Consider the following 16,321-nt stretch of genomic DNA (forward strand, 5'->3'; position numbering starts at 1 on the left):
CAGGGATTGTGTCTACAAACTGTACTGTACTTTCCCAAGTGCTCAGGGTCAGTGCTCTGCACAAAGCAAATGCTCATTAGATTCTACTGATTGATCATTCAATTGCTTGGCTGGACCTGGAGGATGGATGGAGGGTTAAGAACTGAGCAACCACTCACATAACCCTGGATCTTTCCATATTAAGTCCCGACACAACCTTTCCAGCTGCTGATGACACTGCTTGCCTAAATCTAAGTTCAGAGATGTGGAGTTGAGAGTAAGTTGATAGTTCTCCGCAGGCCCTGGGAGGGAAGCCCGTGTGGCCCAGTGAATAGAACATGGGCCTGGGAATCAGAAGAACCTGGGTTCTAACCCTGGCTCTGCCACTTATCTGCTATGTGACCTTGGACAGTTCACTTCACTTCTCTGTGCCTCAGTTCCTTCATCTGTAAAATGGATATTAAGATTATGAGCCCCATGTGGGACAGAGATTGTGTCCAATCTCATTTGCTTGTATCTATCCCAGTGCTTAGTATAGTGCCTGGGACATAATAAGCACTTAACAAACACTACAGTCACTATTATTATTATGTGGTGCTTTGACAGGTTTTCCACTGTCTTGGCCCCCGTCCAGGATGAAACAGCACCAGACACTTTGATGTCTGGTGTTATATTCTGCTGCTTGGTCTTGTGGCTTGAAAATAGCGGCTTCCAGAAATTAGCGGTTATGACACCATCACATTACTGTCCTTCCCACCTTCCCACCCTCCCCCAACTCACTGAGGCCCTCCTTATCTCTCTCCCTTGACTGATAAAAATAATAATGAAATAAAATCAACCCTGGAAGAGTACAGTTGATTCTTGATTCACTGACGTTTATTAAATACAGACTATCAGTTAGTAACCCTCGAGGGAGAAAGACCTCCTTAAGGTAATAGTTACTAGGCTGTAAACTCATTATGGACAGGGATCCTGTAGATTCACTGAATTATACTTTCTCAAGCTCTGAGTACAGTGCTCTGCACGCAGTAGAGTGGAAGCTCCCTGAGGGTTCGTATCTACTTACTCTGTTGCACTCCCCCAAGCTACTTTTATAGCTCTTGGCACCTAGTAGGTGTTCAACAAATTGACTGGTTGTGACAATTGCCTGGAATTCCTTTAACAAATGAAAGTTAGCGGGGCCGTGCTGATTTCTTAGACCAAGGTCGGTTCCACCAATGGGGAGTCTGGACAGACCTTGACCAAAGGTCAGTAGCCAGTAAGAGATCCCTCAAGGACCCCCAGCAGTGGGCAAAAAGAGGGCACGGAGGCCCAGGGGCCTGAGGAGGCGGACTCCTCACTGGATTAGGCATATGCTTTTTTTTTCCTGCTGGGATACATCATTTTTCAGATGCTGGATTTCCTGTTGGACGTTGGTAGCCTTTGCTCCCTTCTGTTTTAACTCGTCCACGCACTCCTGGAAAGATTCTTTCTTCTCCTGGTGCCACTTCTTGTAAGCGGCCGCCTCCTTCTCGGCCTGCAGGCGGACCTCCTGGAGGTCCCGGATCTGCTGGTCCCTGGAGGCCGTGTCTTGTCTGTACAGCTCCTGCAGGGCCTTGTACTGGTCTTTCTGGAGGTTGACCTCCTTCGAGAAGCCCTCCTGCAGAAGCCTGGCCTGCTCCTGGGAGACATGGCATAAGGAGCTGTCAGCCGGAAAGCATGGGAAGGGGAGAGAGAGGAATTGGGGGAGGAGGAAGTGGAGGGAGAAGAGAAGAAGGAGCAGTGTGACCTAGTGGAGAGAGCACGGGCCTAAGAGTCGGAAGGACCTGGGTTCTAATCCCCACTCCTCCACTTGCCTGCTTTGGGACCTTTAATAATAATAATTATGGTATTTGTTTAGAGAGTCACTCCACTTCTCTGAGCCTCAGTTACCTCATCTGCAAAATAGGAATTAAGACTGTGAGTCCCCATGAGAGACAGGTACAATATCCACCCTGATTAGCTTTTACCTACCCAGCACTTAATAGAGTGCCTGGCACATAGTAAGTGCTTAAGAAATACCATAAAAAAAGAAGAGCAGGAGGAAGAGGAGGAAGAAATAGAGAAGGCAGAGGTTCAATTGTGGCCCCAGGCACAGCCCTACTCTCTCCCTCCTGCTCTTCCCAGCCCTTGATTAATGAATGAATTAGGTTATTTGTCAAGCACTTACTATACACAAAGCACTGTATTAGGCACTGGGGTCACTATAAGTTAATCAGCCCTTGTGTTGATGTCTGTCTCCCCGCTCTAGACTGTAAGCTCGTTGTGGGCAGGGAATGTCACTGTTTATTGTTGTATTGTACTTTTCCAAGTGCTTAGAACAGTGCTGTGCACACAGTAAGTGCTCAATAAATATGATTGAACGAATGAATGAATAACCCTGTCTGCCTTTCTGTAGTCCCCCTGGGCCCCACTCTCCCTCTCGTACCTCTTGGTCTGAGCTGTACTGATTATGTCCTTAAAATAGCTATTGGATTCTTTCCTTCAGTCCCTTGATGTTCTGGGTCAGCTCCATCCCTCCTTATAATAATAATAATTGTGTATTTGTTTAGTACTACGTGTCAAGCACTGTACTAAGCACTGGGGTAGATACAAGATCATCCGAACCCACATGGGGATCACAGTCTAAGTAGGAGAGAGAGAACAGCCAGTGAATTCCCATATTACAGATGAAGGAACTGAGGCACAGAGAAGTTAAGTGATTTGTCTGAGGTCACACAACAGACAAGTGGCAGAGCCAGGGTTAGAACCCAGGTCCTCTGACTCCCAGACCCCGAGCTCTAGCCATTAGTTCATACTGCTTCTACACCCCCAAGCTGCTCGAGGTCAGCAGCTGTGCCATCTCCTCTATGTGAGTCTCTCTCTGTTGCTCATCATGGATGAATCTCTCTTCCTATGCAAATGGCAGTACTGTTTTTCCCACTAGACTGTAAGATCCTGGAGGGCAAGAACTCTGCCTTCTCCATCCTGGCTGTCCCCAAAGCACCTCGTATAGGTTCTGCACCCAGCAGACTTAGCACAGACGATTGACTAAATTGTCCGAGGGACAGAGGGACAAAGAGATGGAGGAGAGGAGGGACGGGGGGATGGAGAGAAGGAAGGGCAGAAGGGCAGAGTCAAAGAGGGACAGAACTATGGAGATATGTAAGCTCGATGTGGGCAGGGAACATATCTATCACCTCTGTTGCATTGAACTCTCCCGAGCACTTAGTACAGTGCTCTGCACACAGTAAGTGCTCAATAAAAACCTCTGTTGATACAAACAGGGGGATCAAACTGAGTTTTTATCCTGGGGAGTATCAGAAACGTTATGTGTGCATGAATGTGAGTGAGAGTGCGTGAGTGTGTGGGGTTGTGAGTGTGCAGAGGGGTGGAAGGGAAGTCTGGGGGCCAGGTCCTCAGTACCCTACCGTAAGCCTGAAATTTAATGTTCTCTGCTGATCTTCCATCAGCTTCTTGTTATCCTGCTTCATCTTCTCCATCAACTGGTTCCAGTTCTCCTTGTAGCTCTTCTCCTGCTGCTCCAGCAGCTCTTGCATTTTCTCCTGCACCTGCTGCATTTTCCTCAATTCCCGCATGGTAGCCTGGGATTTCGCCCGCTCCACTGTAAAGGGAGGAAAGGAAATTGGCCTTGGAGGGCACAGGGCACACCCCCCAGTGCCCTCCCCGACCTGGACTGCAGCTCCCCAGGGTGGTGGCGGTGGATGCCACAGTCACGGGGGGACCACAGACTTGGCTGTGAATTTGTCCCTGAGTCCCAGAGGTGCCCGTGTCCCCTAAGCCTGGGGCTGCCTGGGTGTGCCCTTGGGGGATTCCCTTAACACCCACTGGTAGGGGAGGAGAGGGCAGGCTCTGGATTTGCCAGGCTCTGGATGGCACCTCGGGGAGAGGGAGAGGGACTTGGGTTGGAACAGCCTCATCCCCCAGGTGTATCTGGACCGTGAGAAGTCCGGCTTTAAACACCAAATACAACCCAGCCGTGAGCACCCCCCAACATAGCTACAGGATGGAGCACTCTGCTGCCCACCTGATCCGGCATCTCGGTACCAGTAACGTCTCCGGGTGGCTGGTCTGGACAGGGCATCCCCCCATAACCATCACCTGAACTAGTTCCATCACCCCTCTGCTCCCACTGGACCTTCAATCTCCTTATCCTTCTGGGACAGGGACTGGTCCAGCTGAAGGATGGAGTCAGCCACCACCTCCTGGCTCTTCCAATAGTTCTGGAGGCACACGTCCGCCTGGGGGCCAGAGGAACCATCAGATCCTTGGTTGAACAGAGATCCACTCCTGGGATCTGCCCCTGGAATCCACCCAGGGGATCCACCCTGGTGATCAAAGTGCCCAGGCCACACTCCCCAAGGTTCACACTGTGGCAGCCCCAGCTCTGGGAGGGAGGAGAGGGGAATCTGTTGACTTGGGGGACCCAAGGAGCAGGGTGGGAAATTCGGGATGAGTGAGGGTAGACAGCAGGCAGCATGGTTGGGGCAGTTCAGGTCATAAACTCTTCCCCATAATAACATCCTGACCCATTTTCCAGCAGAGGTGGGTACCCTCAGTGACTGGGCATAAGGAATTGGGGGTGGCATTCATTCACTGAATCGTATTTATTGAGCACTTACTGTGGGTAAACTGGGGTTTTACATTTTACTCTCCCCAGGTCCCTTCAAATCCTTACTGAAGGTCCATCTCCTTCAAGAGGCCTTCCCTGACTAAGCCCTCCTTTCCCCTTCTCCCACTCCCTTCAGTGTCGTGTTGATTTGCTCCCTTTATTCATCCCCTCTCCCAGCCCCACAGCACTTATATACATATCTTCAATTTGTTTATTTATATTAATGACTGTCTCCAACTCTAGACTGTAAGCTCGTTGTGGGCAGGGAATGTAATTATTGTTTGTTACACTGTACTTTCCCAAGCACTTAGTACAGTGCTTTGCACACAGTAAGAGCTCAATAAATATGATTGAATGAACGAATGCAAAGCAGCGTCCTAAGTGCTAAGTGGCAACCCTCCCTGTACCACCCCACACTGGACCTGGCCCAGGAAAAAGCCTGGGCAGCACCAGTCCCACTCTGGACCCCTCTAGACCACCCCCTCGGCCAGGTCCTTGGGGGTTCGGGCACCCCAGGCTGTGCCGGGCAGTACCTGTGGTCCCTTCCTGGGGACCTGAGAGTACTCCTGTTCCAACTCTTTCCTCTTCTGGATGAACAGCTGGTAGCCCCCTGGCTTAGAGTACAGTCCCCGCTTCACCTCCATCTCCTGTGGCCGGAAAATCTTCTGGATCAAGTCTGTGCACAGCTTAGTGGACTCCTCCTCATTCTTCTGACACAACTCCTCCAGCTTCAGTTGCAGGATCTCCTGATGAGGGACGGAGGAATGAGGTGGGGGAGATATCGGGAGGAAGGAAATAGATGCTGCTGGGGTCTCCACCCTGGCAGAGCTTTAAAAATCAAGCAAATACTCGGTCTTCATTCTCCTGTAGACTATAAGGTCCTTGTGGGCAGGAAACATATCTACCACTTATTATATGGCACTCTCCAAAGTGCTTAATACAGTGCTCTGTATAGAGTAAATACTCAATAAATATGATTGATTGGACACCCTGCCCCAGCCTGGAACCAGGTAGGTTGACCAGATAACCAATAGAACTTGAGTATTTTATTCCCACTCTTGCTATGTGTGCACATGCCTATATTTTTATTTGGGCTTTCACATATATTCAGTGACTAAGCAGCGTGACTCAGTGGAAAGAGGCCAGGCTTAGGAATCAGAGTCATGGGTTCGAATCCCAGATCTGCCACTTGTCAGCTGTGTGACTGTGGGCAAGCCACTTAACTTCTCTGTGCCCCAGTTACCTCATCTGTAAAAATGGGGATTAAAAAAAAATGTGAGCCCCATGTGGTACAATCTGATTACCCTGTATCTACCCCAGCACTTAGAACAGTGCTCTGCACATAATAAACACTTAAATACAATAATTATTATTATTAATTATTATTATTATTCTCCTACTTCACCTGATCTAGTGGAATGACTTCCTGCTTTCTCTTTCTGCTCCCACCGTTTGTAAATAATTACTGCCTGTTAAACACCATTACAGTGTAAGTTCTTTGAGGGCAGGAAAAGAATGCTTTGTTTTGGCTGAATGCCCCCAAGCACTTAGTACAGTGCCCTGCACTATATAGGTGCTCAGTAAATCCTGCAAATTGGTGATCTCCTATGACCCCTTCTGGCTCTAGGATTCAAAATGACTCCGAGTGTCTTAAAGGGTCCCAAGAAGGCTCAGAGAGTCTGAAGTGGTTGATGAGTCAGAAGGTCATGGGTTCTAATACTGGCTCCACCACTTGTCTGCCGTATGACCTTGGGCAAGTCACTTCACTTCCTCTGTGCCTCAGTTACCTCATCTGTAAAATGGGGATTAAGACTGTGAGCCCCAGGTGGGACATGGACTGAGTCAAACTTGATTTGCTTGTTTCCAACTCAGCACTTAGTACAGTGAATATGCACTCACAGTCTCAATCCCTATAGCCCTTATGTAAATATTTGTAATTTATCTGTAATTCATTTATTTATTTATTCATATTAATGTCTGTCTCCCCATCTAGACTTGTAAGCTCAATATGGGCAGAGAACGTGTCTGTTTATTGTTATATTGTACTCTTCCAAGCGTTATCTCAATTATCTGTAAAACTCATTTATTCAATTGTATTTATTTAGTGCTTACCCTGTGCAAAGCACTATACTAAGCGATGATGGGGTCAATAACCCCCTCAGCCTTTTGGGCAGGACAACCAGCCTTGTACATCCCAGGTCTCTGACAAGACCGGACTGTTGCCAGCTAGGGCTGAAAGATCTAAAATGATGACTTTTAGAATACTATTACTATTATCACTATTTTTATTATTGTTGTTAGCCTCTTAGCTCTTTGAAGCCTGACTCCTCCTCCTCCACTCCCCTTCCACCAAAATCTCTGACCTTCAATTTGCTCCCATTCCAAGAGTGAGAAGTTGGCACTTCTGCAACACACTCTCAAGTGCTTAGCACAGTGCTCTTTACCCAGTAAGTTTTCAATAAATAAATAAATCACCTACTAGACTGTGAGCTCGTTTTGTTGTTGTTGTTGTCTTATGGCATTTGTTAAGTGCTTATTATGTACCAGGCACAGTACTAAGCACTAGGGAAGATAGAAATTAATCAGGTTGGACAGAGTCCCTGCCCCGCATAGGGATCACAGTCTTAATTCCCATTTTACAGATGAGGCAACTGAAGCACAGAGAAGTTAAGTGACTTGCCCAAGGTCACACAGCAAAGTGGGGGAGCTGAGATTAGAACCCAGGTCCTTCTGGCTCCTCGGCCCGTGCGCTATCCACTAGACCATACTGTTTCTCGCTGTGGGCGGGGAATATTCTACCCATTCCGCTGAACTGTACTCTCCCAAGTGCTGAGGGTAGTGCTCCATACACAGTAGGTGCTCAATAAATCTGATGACCATTGATTAATGGAGGATGATTCTTCCCTTTCTCACCCCTCTGAATGATTGGTTGGTTGATTTTCCCCTTTCCCAGTCCCAACAAAGATACCTCCTCCTCCCCCTGGCTTATTGATTGGCTGATTTTCCTCCTTCCCAAACCCAACAAATGTACCACCCCATCCCTCTGGCTGATTGGTTGGTCGATCTTCCCATTTCCCAGCCCCGTGTAGGTACCGCCAGCTCCCTCTGGAATTTCTGCTTCTCGTCCCTGAAGGAGCGCTGCATGAAGAGCTGGAGAGCCTCCCTCTCGCACAGCCCGTGAGCCTCCAGCAGCTCCAGGAGGGTCCCCGTGGGGAGCTGGACCCGCTGCTCCATCAGGGTGGCATAGTGGGTGCTGGCGGTCTTCACCGCTGCGGCATTCTCGATCTGGGCCAGCACCAGCACTGCGTTCTCCAGGCAGGGCACGTTTCCACTCCGGATGGTGTCCACGTAGGTCTTCACCAGCGTGGCCAGGCCTGTGAAGAGGCTCGTGACACCTTCAAGGGGCTTCCGGCATTTGCTGTCAAATTGTGACTTCCTCCCCCATACCAATTTTTTTATGGCATTTTTTAAGCACTTTCTATGTGCCAGGCACTGTACTAAGTGCTGGGGCAGATACAAGCTAATCAGGATGAACACCATCAATGTCCCATGTGGGGCTCACAGTCTTAATCTCCATTTTACTGATGAGGTAACTGAGGTATAGAAAAGTTAAATGCTTTGCCCAAGGTCACACAGCAGACAAGTGGCAGAGTCAGGATTAGAACTCGGGTCCTTCCAACTTCCAGGTCTGCGTTTACCCACTAGGCCACGGTCCTTCTCAGGATCAGGGAAGTCGATGGGTTTGGGTGGAAATTGGCTTCCCAGGGGGCTTTCCCTCCATGGGAACCCAGGAAACTGGGCTGACTTAAAGGGCCCATGTCCCTGACGACTCCAGGGAAAGCGTCTGCCCCAGCTCTCCCCCACCACGGTTCCACGGTCTTGTTGGACCTAGACTCCCCTGGGATAATAATAATAACGGTGGTACTTGTGAAGTGCTTACTATGTGCAAAGCACTGCTCTAAGCGCTGGGGGGGATACAAGGTGATCAAGTTGTCCCACGTGGGGCTCACAGTTTTAATCGCCATTTTACAGATGAGGTAACTGAGGCCCAGAGAAATTAAGTGACTTGCTCAAAGTCACCCAAATGACAAGCGGTGGAGTCAGGATTAGAACCCACGACCTCTGACTCCCAAGCCCGGGCTCTTTCCAATGAGCCATGCTGCTTTAATGGTCAGGCTGCTCCCTTGCCCTTCCCTTTAAAATGTAAGCTCCTTTTGGGCAGGAAACGTATCTGCCAGCCCTGTTGTGTTCTGCTCTCCCAAGAACTTAGTACAGTGCTCTGCACATAGTAAGCACTCAATAAATACCATTGATTTATTGATTGATTGATCTCCCCAGAGCCCAACAATGAGAGTAGGCTTGGGCTCCTTGGGAAACAACCCAAACACAACAGGTGGGGATCCCTGGAACTGGACCAGCCTTGGCACCCCAAGGAGGAAGTCAAGGACCACTGGACTTGCTGGGTCCTCAGCGCGGCTTAATGGATAGAGAACGGGCCTGGGAGTCAGAAGGGCCTGGGTTCTAATTCCAGCTCTGCCAAGTGTCTGCTGTGTGACCTTGGGCAAGTAACTTCATTTCTCTGTGCCTCAAATACCTCATCTGTAAAACAGGGATTAAGAGCAGGAGCCCCATGTGGCATAGGGACTGTGTCCAACCTGATTAACTCATATCTATCCCAGAGCTTAGAACAGTGCTTGGAACATAGTAAGCACTTAACAAGTACCATTATTTACTTTTAATTTTATTTTTCATCACCTCTGGGGGCAGCAGGCCAGACACTTCCCACTCCCAGGGATTAGGCAGGGCAGACTCACGGGGGCCATTCACCAAGATGCCACCCTGCAGGGTCTTGATCTTGGAGTTCTGGAAAATGTAGGTACAGAAGTTGTTGGCCTGCCGCACGAAGTCGGGGTACAGATGATCCTCCCCCAGCTTGTCCAGATGGCCCACAAGTTTGGGGGGTGCTGGAAAGCTGAAGGTGAAGCACTTGCGGCTGGGAAAGAACTGGCGGATGCATTTCCTGGGCAGGTTCAGCATCTGGGCGTCGGGGTGATCCCCTGGAGGAGGATAGAGAGTGGAGGGGTTACAGCAGAGTGGGGTCCAAGGCCCAGGAAAATAATAACAATAATAATAATAATAATGGCATTTGTTAAACACTTACTATGTACCAGGCACTGTACTAGGCAGCTGGTGTGGATCCAAGCAAATTGGGTTGGACACAGTCCCTGTCTCACATGGAGCTCACAGTCTCAATGCCCATTTTACAGATGAGGTAACTGTGGCCCAGATAAGTGAAATGATTTGCTCAAGGTCATACAGCAGACAAGTGGCAGAACAAGGATTAAAACTTGGCTCCTGGATTCGAACCCAGGATCCTGGGCTCTTACCCCCTTCCATCATCAAGTCTTCCTCTCTCTGTGCCACTGAGTCACGGACCCTTGGTGGGACCGCCTCCGCCACCAGCCCTCAAGAACCAGGGCTGTCTGTCTCCCTCTTGGTCTAGTAGACCCTCCCCAGCAACAGTAGATGGGAAGATGGGAGGAAATGTGAGACTGCAGAGAGAGAGAGAGAGATAGATCGGGGTTGGAGATGTAGATTTGGGTGTCATCCACATTGAGTTGGTAGTTGAAGCCATGGGAGTGGATGAGTAGAGAAGCAGTGTGGCTCAATGGAAAGAGCACAGGCTTGGGAGTCAGAGGTCATGAGTTCGAATCCCAACTCTGCCACTTGTCAGCTGTGTGACTGTGGGCAAGTCACTTAACTTCTCTGTGCCTCAGTTACCTCATCTGTCAAATGGGGATTACCTGTGAGCCTCACATGGGACAACCTGATTACCCTGTATCTACCCCAGCGCTTAGAACAGTGCTCGGCACATAGTAAGCGCTTTACAAATACCAACATTATTATGAGTTCTTCAAGAGGGTGAGTGTAGAAGGAGAATAGAAGGGAACACAGAACTGAATCTTGAATCTACAGTGGGTGGTAGAAATGATATGGGCTTCAAAGAAGGGAAAGAAAGGGATGGGGGAGGTGGAATGGGACGAAAGCAGCATTGGGGTGTGGGAAGGAAGCCAACACCCCCTCCCTTTCCAGTGAGGTTGGGGAAATGGGAGAAGATGAAGCCCCCTCTGGAGAGAGCAGCAGGGGAGACCGTGTCATTTGGGGAGAGCCACGTTTCAGTGATGGAGAAAAGGAGGAGTGACTGAATCAGGAACAGGTCAAGGATGAAGGGAAGCTTCCCCATGAAGGAGCGAGGGTTTTATAGGCTAGGCTGGGCTGAAGTTGAGGGGGGCACAGTGGGGGAGGGGACAACGTAAGAGGTGAGGAGGGTTTGGATGGGAGTTATCGATGGGGGCCGGCACATGGGGAAGGGGAAGAGGGGTGGTGCTGGGACAGGATTACAGGAAGGGCTTGGGGAAGAGGGAGGAGGGATGCGGGCGGTGCAAGGGGAAGGAGGGGAGTTGGATGGAGGAGGGGAGGATTGGGATGGGCTGACAGGAGGCGGGAGATTGAAGGGTCACGGTGGGGTTGGTGAGGTAAACGACAGCAATAACAACTTAATCCGGTGGTACCCAGAGGAGATGACTGAATTGTCCTTGAGTAGTTGAGAGTGAAAAGGCCAGGAACTAGGAGAGATGGTTGAATTGTCCTTGAGGCCTTGGGAGTGAAGAATCCAGTGACTAGAAATAAACAACTTGAGGTGGGCAGAGGAGGTGCCAAGGCAGGCAGCTTTTGAAACGTAATAATGTGTGAAACTGGGCCTTTGTCACCTACGATTTAGCTTCCTGTGGGCAGAGAATGTGTCAACCAACTCTATTATATTGTACTCTTCCAAAAGCTTAATAGTGTTCTGCACAAAGTAAGTGCTCCTACCTTTCTGCAGCTTCAGCGCCCTCTCCAAGTACTCGTCCTCCGAGATGTGCCTCCCGTCCAGCTCCAGATCCAAAATGAAGTCCCTCACGGCCCACAGGAAGTCAGGGAAGAAGCTCACGAACTCCTTCGAATCTTCCACTCCATTGGCGCTGGGCTGAGACGACACCCTGATTCGCTCCGTCAGCTCCGTCACGTACCTGGGAGAATTGCTAAGGAACGGTGAGAGCGAGGGCACCCCTGCCTGCCTCACTCCTCTGCCCTCTTCATCCCCTCCCCTGCCCCTCCACCGCTGTTCTCCCCCTGCCCCTTCTTCGCCATTCAATCTCTATCCCTTGCTCCCTATTCTAGAGTGGCACCCAAACTTGTCCATCCGGTGGCCCCCCCAGGAGCAAGGTTGGTCCACCGAAGGGCTAAGGCAAGGAGCCCCCCATAGCCATGGGCAGCTCTTCCCGTGGAGCCCGGCCATCCCACCTACTCTGACAATCCAACCCAGAATTTCCTACCCCTCCATAATGCCTCCAACAATTACCAAGTTGTCCCCCAAACCCTCCCATAACACCCCCAACAATTACCATGCTGCCCCCAAAACCCTCCCATAATGCCTCCAAAAACTACCATGCTGAACCCTAAACCCAGCTGGCACTTCCCACCCGCTGCCCAGGAGCACCTCTTAGCCAGGCTGGTCACTCAGATGCAATCCTAAGGTCATCTGGTCCAGTCTTTAAGCCTTTAATGCCTAAACCACCTAGGATACCTGTGTCTGTCCGAGGGTTCACTCCTGTCTCACTGCCAGAAAGTCCCTCCTTGTGTCCTACCTGATTCGCTCGCTGCAACCTGAGCCTCTTGTCCTCTTGTCCGATCCTCTAAGGAGACAGACCTTCTGCCCCCAGTTAATCTAGACTGTGAGCTCCTTGTGGTTAGGGAATATGTCTACCAACTCTGTTATATCGTACCTCCCTAAGCACTTATTACATTGCTCTGCACACTACAAGCGCTCAATAAATATCATTGATTGATTGATCTTTCAGGAGTTCGGAGCCCGATCCATGCTGCCCTCGGCCTTCCCTTCTCCTGGCTGAGCAATCCCCTCTTCTGGATACTGCAGCTTCTCCAGTGCATACTGGTCGATGACGCCCTTACTGTTGTACACGAAGATGCTGCTCAGCAGGATGGCCAGGGAGAAGATCCACGAGTCGTGCCGGGAGTCCCCCTGGAAGGCAGAGGGCCCGCTGCTCAGGGGGCTGCCCAGCCCTCCCCTTTCCACCTCCCAATCCCCGACCAGTCTCCAGAGAGGAGCTCCAAGAGAAGCAGTGTGGCTTAGTGGATAGAGCACCAGCCTGGGAGTCTGTAAAACCTGGGTTCTAATCCCGCCTCTGCCACATGACTGCTGTGTGACCTTGGACAAGTCATTTCCCTTCCTCTGTGCCTCAATTATCTCATCTGTAAAATGGGGATTAAGAGTGTGAGCCCCATGTGGGACTGTGACTGTGTCCAACTTGATTAACTTGTATCTACCCCAGCGCTTAGAACAGGATTTGGCACATAGTAAGCTCTTAACATGTACTATAATTACTATCATTTTTATTACTCAAGCTCTTGAGACCCCAGGACTCCCCCGGGGGGGGGGGTTGTACCCCAGAAACTTTGATTGACACACTCAACTTGCTCCCCTACTCCACTCTCTTCCTAAACGTTACTTTTCCCCAGTTCCCAGTGTAAGCAGCCCCCTTGGCCTCCCCATCAGCCTCCAACCCCTCTCCAACTCACCTTCTCCATGTCTCCCAACCCCTCGGTGTCCAGCAGCACCAGAGTGTATCCGGGCTGGGAAGGGTGGGGGATGCACCACATCCAGATGCCCTTGGTTTGAGACTGGATGGTGGAGCCCAGGGTGAACCCTACAGGGTTGGGGGAGGGAGAGGTGGGTCAATAGGGTCTTGGAGGAGGAGGGTCTGTTCCCTCCCCCTTCCCTCCCATGCTGAAAAAGGTCTCCCAATCTTCTCTACAGGTTCATTTCTTCATCTCTGTTCACTGCCCCCCCCCCACATCCCCACCCACCTGAGAGGAAGTGGGTAAGTGAGCCTCGAGCTGGAGGGAGCAGAAGATTTTTCTGAGCTCCCAGGCCTGATCCAAGCCCATCAGAACTTTCAGATTGGGTGTCTGTGGAGGGAAATCTTACAGGCAGGTGGATCTCTAAAGTGGGAATGTCCCTGACACAGGTGGGTCTCAGAAGCAGGAAGTCTTTCAGACAGTTGGATCTTTGAGGAAAGACATCCCTGGGAGAGGTGGGTCTTAGGGGTAGAAAGTCTCTGGGACAGGTGGGTCTCTGGGGTGGGAATGTATATGACTCAGGTGGGTCTTAGAGGTAGGAAGTCTCTCACACAGGGGGATTGCTGGGGTGGGAATGTCTCTGACACAGTTGAGTCTTAGGGGCAGGAAGTTTTTCAGACAGGTGGTTCTCTGGAACAGGTGAGTTCTGGGATGGAAATGTGTCTCAGACAGGTGGGTCTCTGGGGCAGGAAGTTCCTGGGTCAGGTGGGTCTCTGGGATGGGAATGTCTCTGACATGGGTGAGTCTCAGGGCAGGAAGTCTCTCAGAAAGGTGGGTTTCTGGGGTAGAAATGTCTTGGAGACAGGTGGATTGCAGGGGCAGGAAGTCCCTGAGACAGGTGGGTCTCTGGTACAGTAAATCTCTGGCACAGGTAGGTCTCTAGGGAAGAAGCCTCTACCATAGGGTCTCTTAGTCTCGGCATTGCCTTGCCAAGGGGATCGGTGCCCCAGGCCCCCTGTGTCTGAGGGAACATCTCTCTGCTTGGCTGCAAACAGGTGCCCTGGGATGGTCTCCATGCCCCAGAGGAAAGCTGGGGGGTTTATACCTAGGGTGGATGGCTGAGCCTAGTTGGGGTGGTCCAGTTGGAGTTCTCCATGCCGGAGGTTGGGTGGGAATCGTCCCTTGGAGGGTCTCCAGGCTGGGGGAGAGCCCTCGGGCCACTACTCACCTTTCCTCTGTCCGGCCAGTTTATTCATGAGGTAGGACTTCCCCGTACGGTACATCCCCACAATGGCTACAACCACCACGGGCTGAGTGATCTTGGAGAGAATCTCCAGGGCTTCTGGGTTCACATCCAGCTGATGGTTTGACCTGTTTTCCACCAGGCACACTGGGGCCTGCATGGGCAACCCCACACCGCAGCCATCTAATGGTAACAATAATAATTGTGGTATTTGGTAAGCACCTACTATATGCCACCACTGTGCTAAACCCTGGGGTAGAGACAGGATACAAGCTTACAGTCTAGAGATCCTGGGGCATCGGTCCCATCAGATGCCCCTCTCCCCGACCCTTGCCCCCAAGAGAGTCAGAGTTCCACTTACCCTCTTGGATGGAGGCATTTTGGGCATTTTGGTCAGCCCTTGGGGGCTTGAGGAGCACTCCGCCCTCCACTCGGTGGGGAACTTGGCTCCCCTTAGGGTGCTTGGATAGCTGTTGTCCCTGAGAGCCGAAAGCTTTCTGGGACCTCTTTTGGAAAAGATGAGGATCCTTTTGTCGGGGACCGGAGGGTGGCTTGACCTCTTGTCCTTCTTGCAGGTGAAACTGGATCTTCTGATGGAAAAACTCAAAGGCTTGCTGGGGGCTGGGACTGGGGCCAGGACTGGGCTTGGGGCCTGGGTTGGCTCCTTCCATCTTGTGGACCACCTCGTGTCAGGTTCCTTCTCCAGGAGCAGCCTCAGACTCTGCTGGCCGGGGAAGCCACTGGCTCTGTGTCTTCTCCTGTGGAGAGGCCACGGCCATGTCACTGGGGGCTGATGGGAACCAACAGGGGTCAACGGGAGCCAATGGAAGTCGATGGGACCCGACGGGAGCCGTTGGGGGCAGATGGTGGCCAATGGGGGCCAATGGGGACCTAAGGGGACCGATTTGGGAGCCAATGGGAATTGTCGGAGGCCAAGAGGGGACGACGGGAGCTGATAGGGGCCGATGGGGACTGATTCAGCCAACAGAGGAAAGAACTAAGAAAACAGAGTCCTTCCTCACAACCCCAGCAGTAAAGGAACATAATCTGACTCAGAGTTCACTGTTCAGAAAAAAGGCATTAGGAGGGAATTGAGAAGCAGCATGGCCTAGTGGGTTGAGCACAGGTCTGGGAGTCAGAAGGACCTGTGCTTGAGTCTCAGCTCTGCCACTTGTCTGTGTGACCCTGGACAAGTCACTTCTCTGTGCCTCAGGACCCTCATCTATAAAATGGGGATTAAGACTGTGAGCCCCATGTAGGACATGGACTGTGTCCAACATGATTTTCTTGTATTTACCCTAGCGCTTAAAATAGTGCCTGGCACATAGTAAACACTTAACAAATACCATATAAAAAAGGGAATTGGTGGCAAAGGGGCCTATTCACCCTAGGGTCCGTTCACCCTATTTCCCTCCCTCCAATTTTACCTATACACTTGAGTCTGTACTCTCTAAGCACTTTAGTACTCAACCCACCCCCACTCACAGCATTTAAGTCCATATCTTAATAATAATAATAACGGTAGTATTTGTTAAGCACTTATTATGTGCCAGGCACTGTACTAACCGCTGGAGTAGATACAAGCAAATAAGTTTGGAAACAGTCCCTGTCCTACATAGGGCTCACAGGCTTAATCCCCATTTTACAGATGAGGTAACTGAAGCACTGAGAAGAGATTTGCCCAAGGTTACATGGCAGACAAGTGGCAGAGCTGGGGTTAAAACCCAGGTCTTTTTGACCCCCAGACCCAGGCCGTCCTGACTATATTTGATTCCTTCTCCACTGCCTCATTTATTTCAATATCTGTCTCTCCCATTCAATTGGAAGTT

The 16,321-nt window shown here is 50.7% G+C and overlaps 1 protein-coding gene across 1 annotated transcript; it reads right to left on the reverse strand.

Annotated features, from left to right (window-relative positions):
* Positions 1 to 1,036: 1,036 nt before the first annotated feature.
* Positions 1,037 to 15,240, reverse strand: LOC100074404 (guanylate-binding protein 1-like). Its single transcript, XM_029066082.2, has 11 exons — positions 14,854 to 15,240; positions 14,478 to 14,675; positions 13,250 to 13,377; positions 12,583 to 12,692; positions 11,483 to 11,679; positions 9,424 to 9,666; positions 7,703 to 7,983; positions 5,143 to 5,355; positions 4,136 to 4,238; positions 3,408 to 3,601; positions 1,037 to 1,639 (listed from the first exon to the last, which is right to left on the reverse strand). Exons 1-11 carry the CDS (start codon positions 15,161 to 15,163, stop codon positions 1,316 to 1,318), a joined length of 2,301 nt encoding a protein of 766 aa, XP_028921915.1. The 5' UTR covers positions 15,164 to 15,240; the 3' UTR covers positions 1,037 to 1,315.
* Between the last annotated feature and the right edge of the window lie 1,081 nt (positions 15,241 to 16,321).

The sequence above is a fragment of the Ornithorhynchus anatinus genome, chromosome 5, assembly GCF_004115215.2.
Source record: "Ornithorhynchus anatinus isolate Pmale09 chromosome 5, mOrnAna1.pri.v4, whole genome shotgun sequence".
Lineage (NCBI taxonomy): Eukaryota > Metazoa > Chordata > Mammalia > Monotremata > Ornithorhynchidae > Ornithorhynchus > Ornithorhynchus anatinus.

Excerpts from the sequence above, each read along its gene's own strand:
- LOC100074404 (XM_029066082.2), bottom strand. The coding sequence starts at position 15,163 with ATGGAAGGAGCCAACCCAGGCCCCAAGCCCAGTCCTGGCCCCAGTCCC. Across the intron at positions 9,667-11,482 it reads GGCGCTGAAGCTGCAGAAAG|GGGATCACCCCGACGCCCAG; the intron begins GTAGGAGCACTT and ends ATCCTCCTCCAG. Across the intron at positions 1,640-3,407 it reads CATTAAATTTCAGGCTTACG|GAGCAGGCCAGGCTTCTGCA; the intron begins GTAGGGTACTGA and ends CATGTCTCCCAG.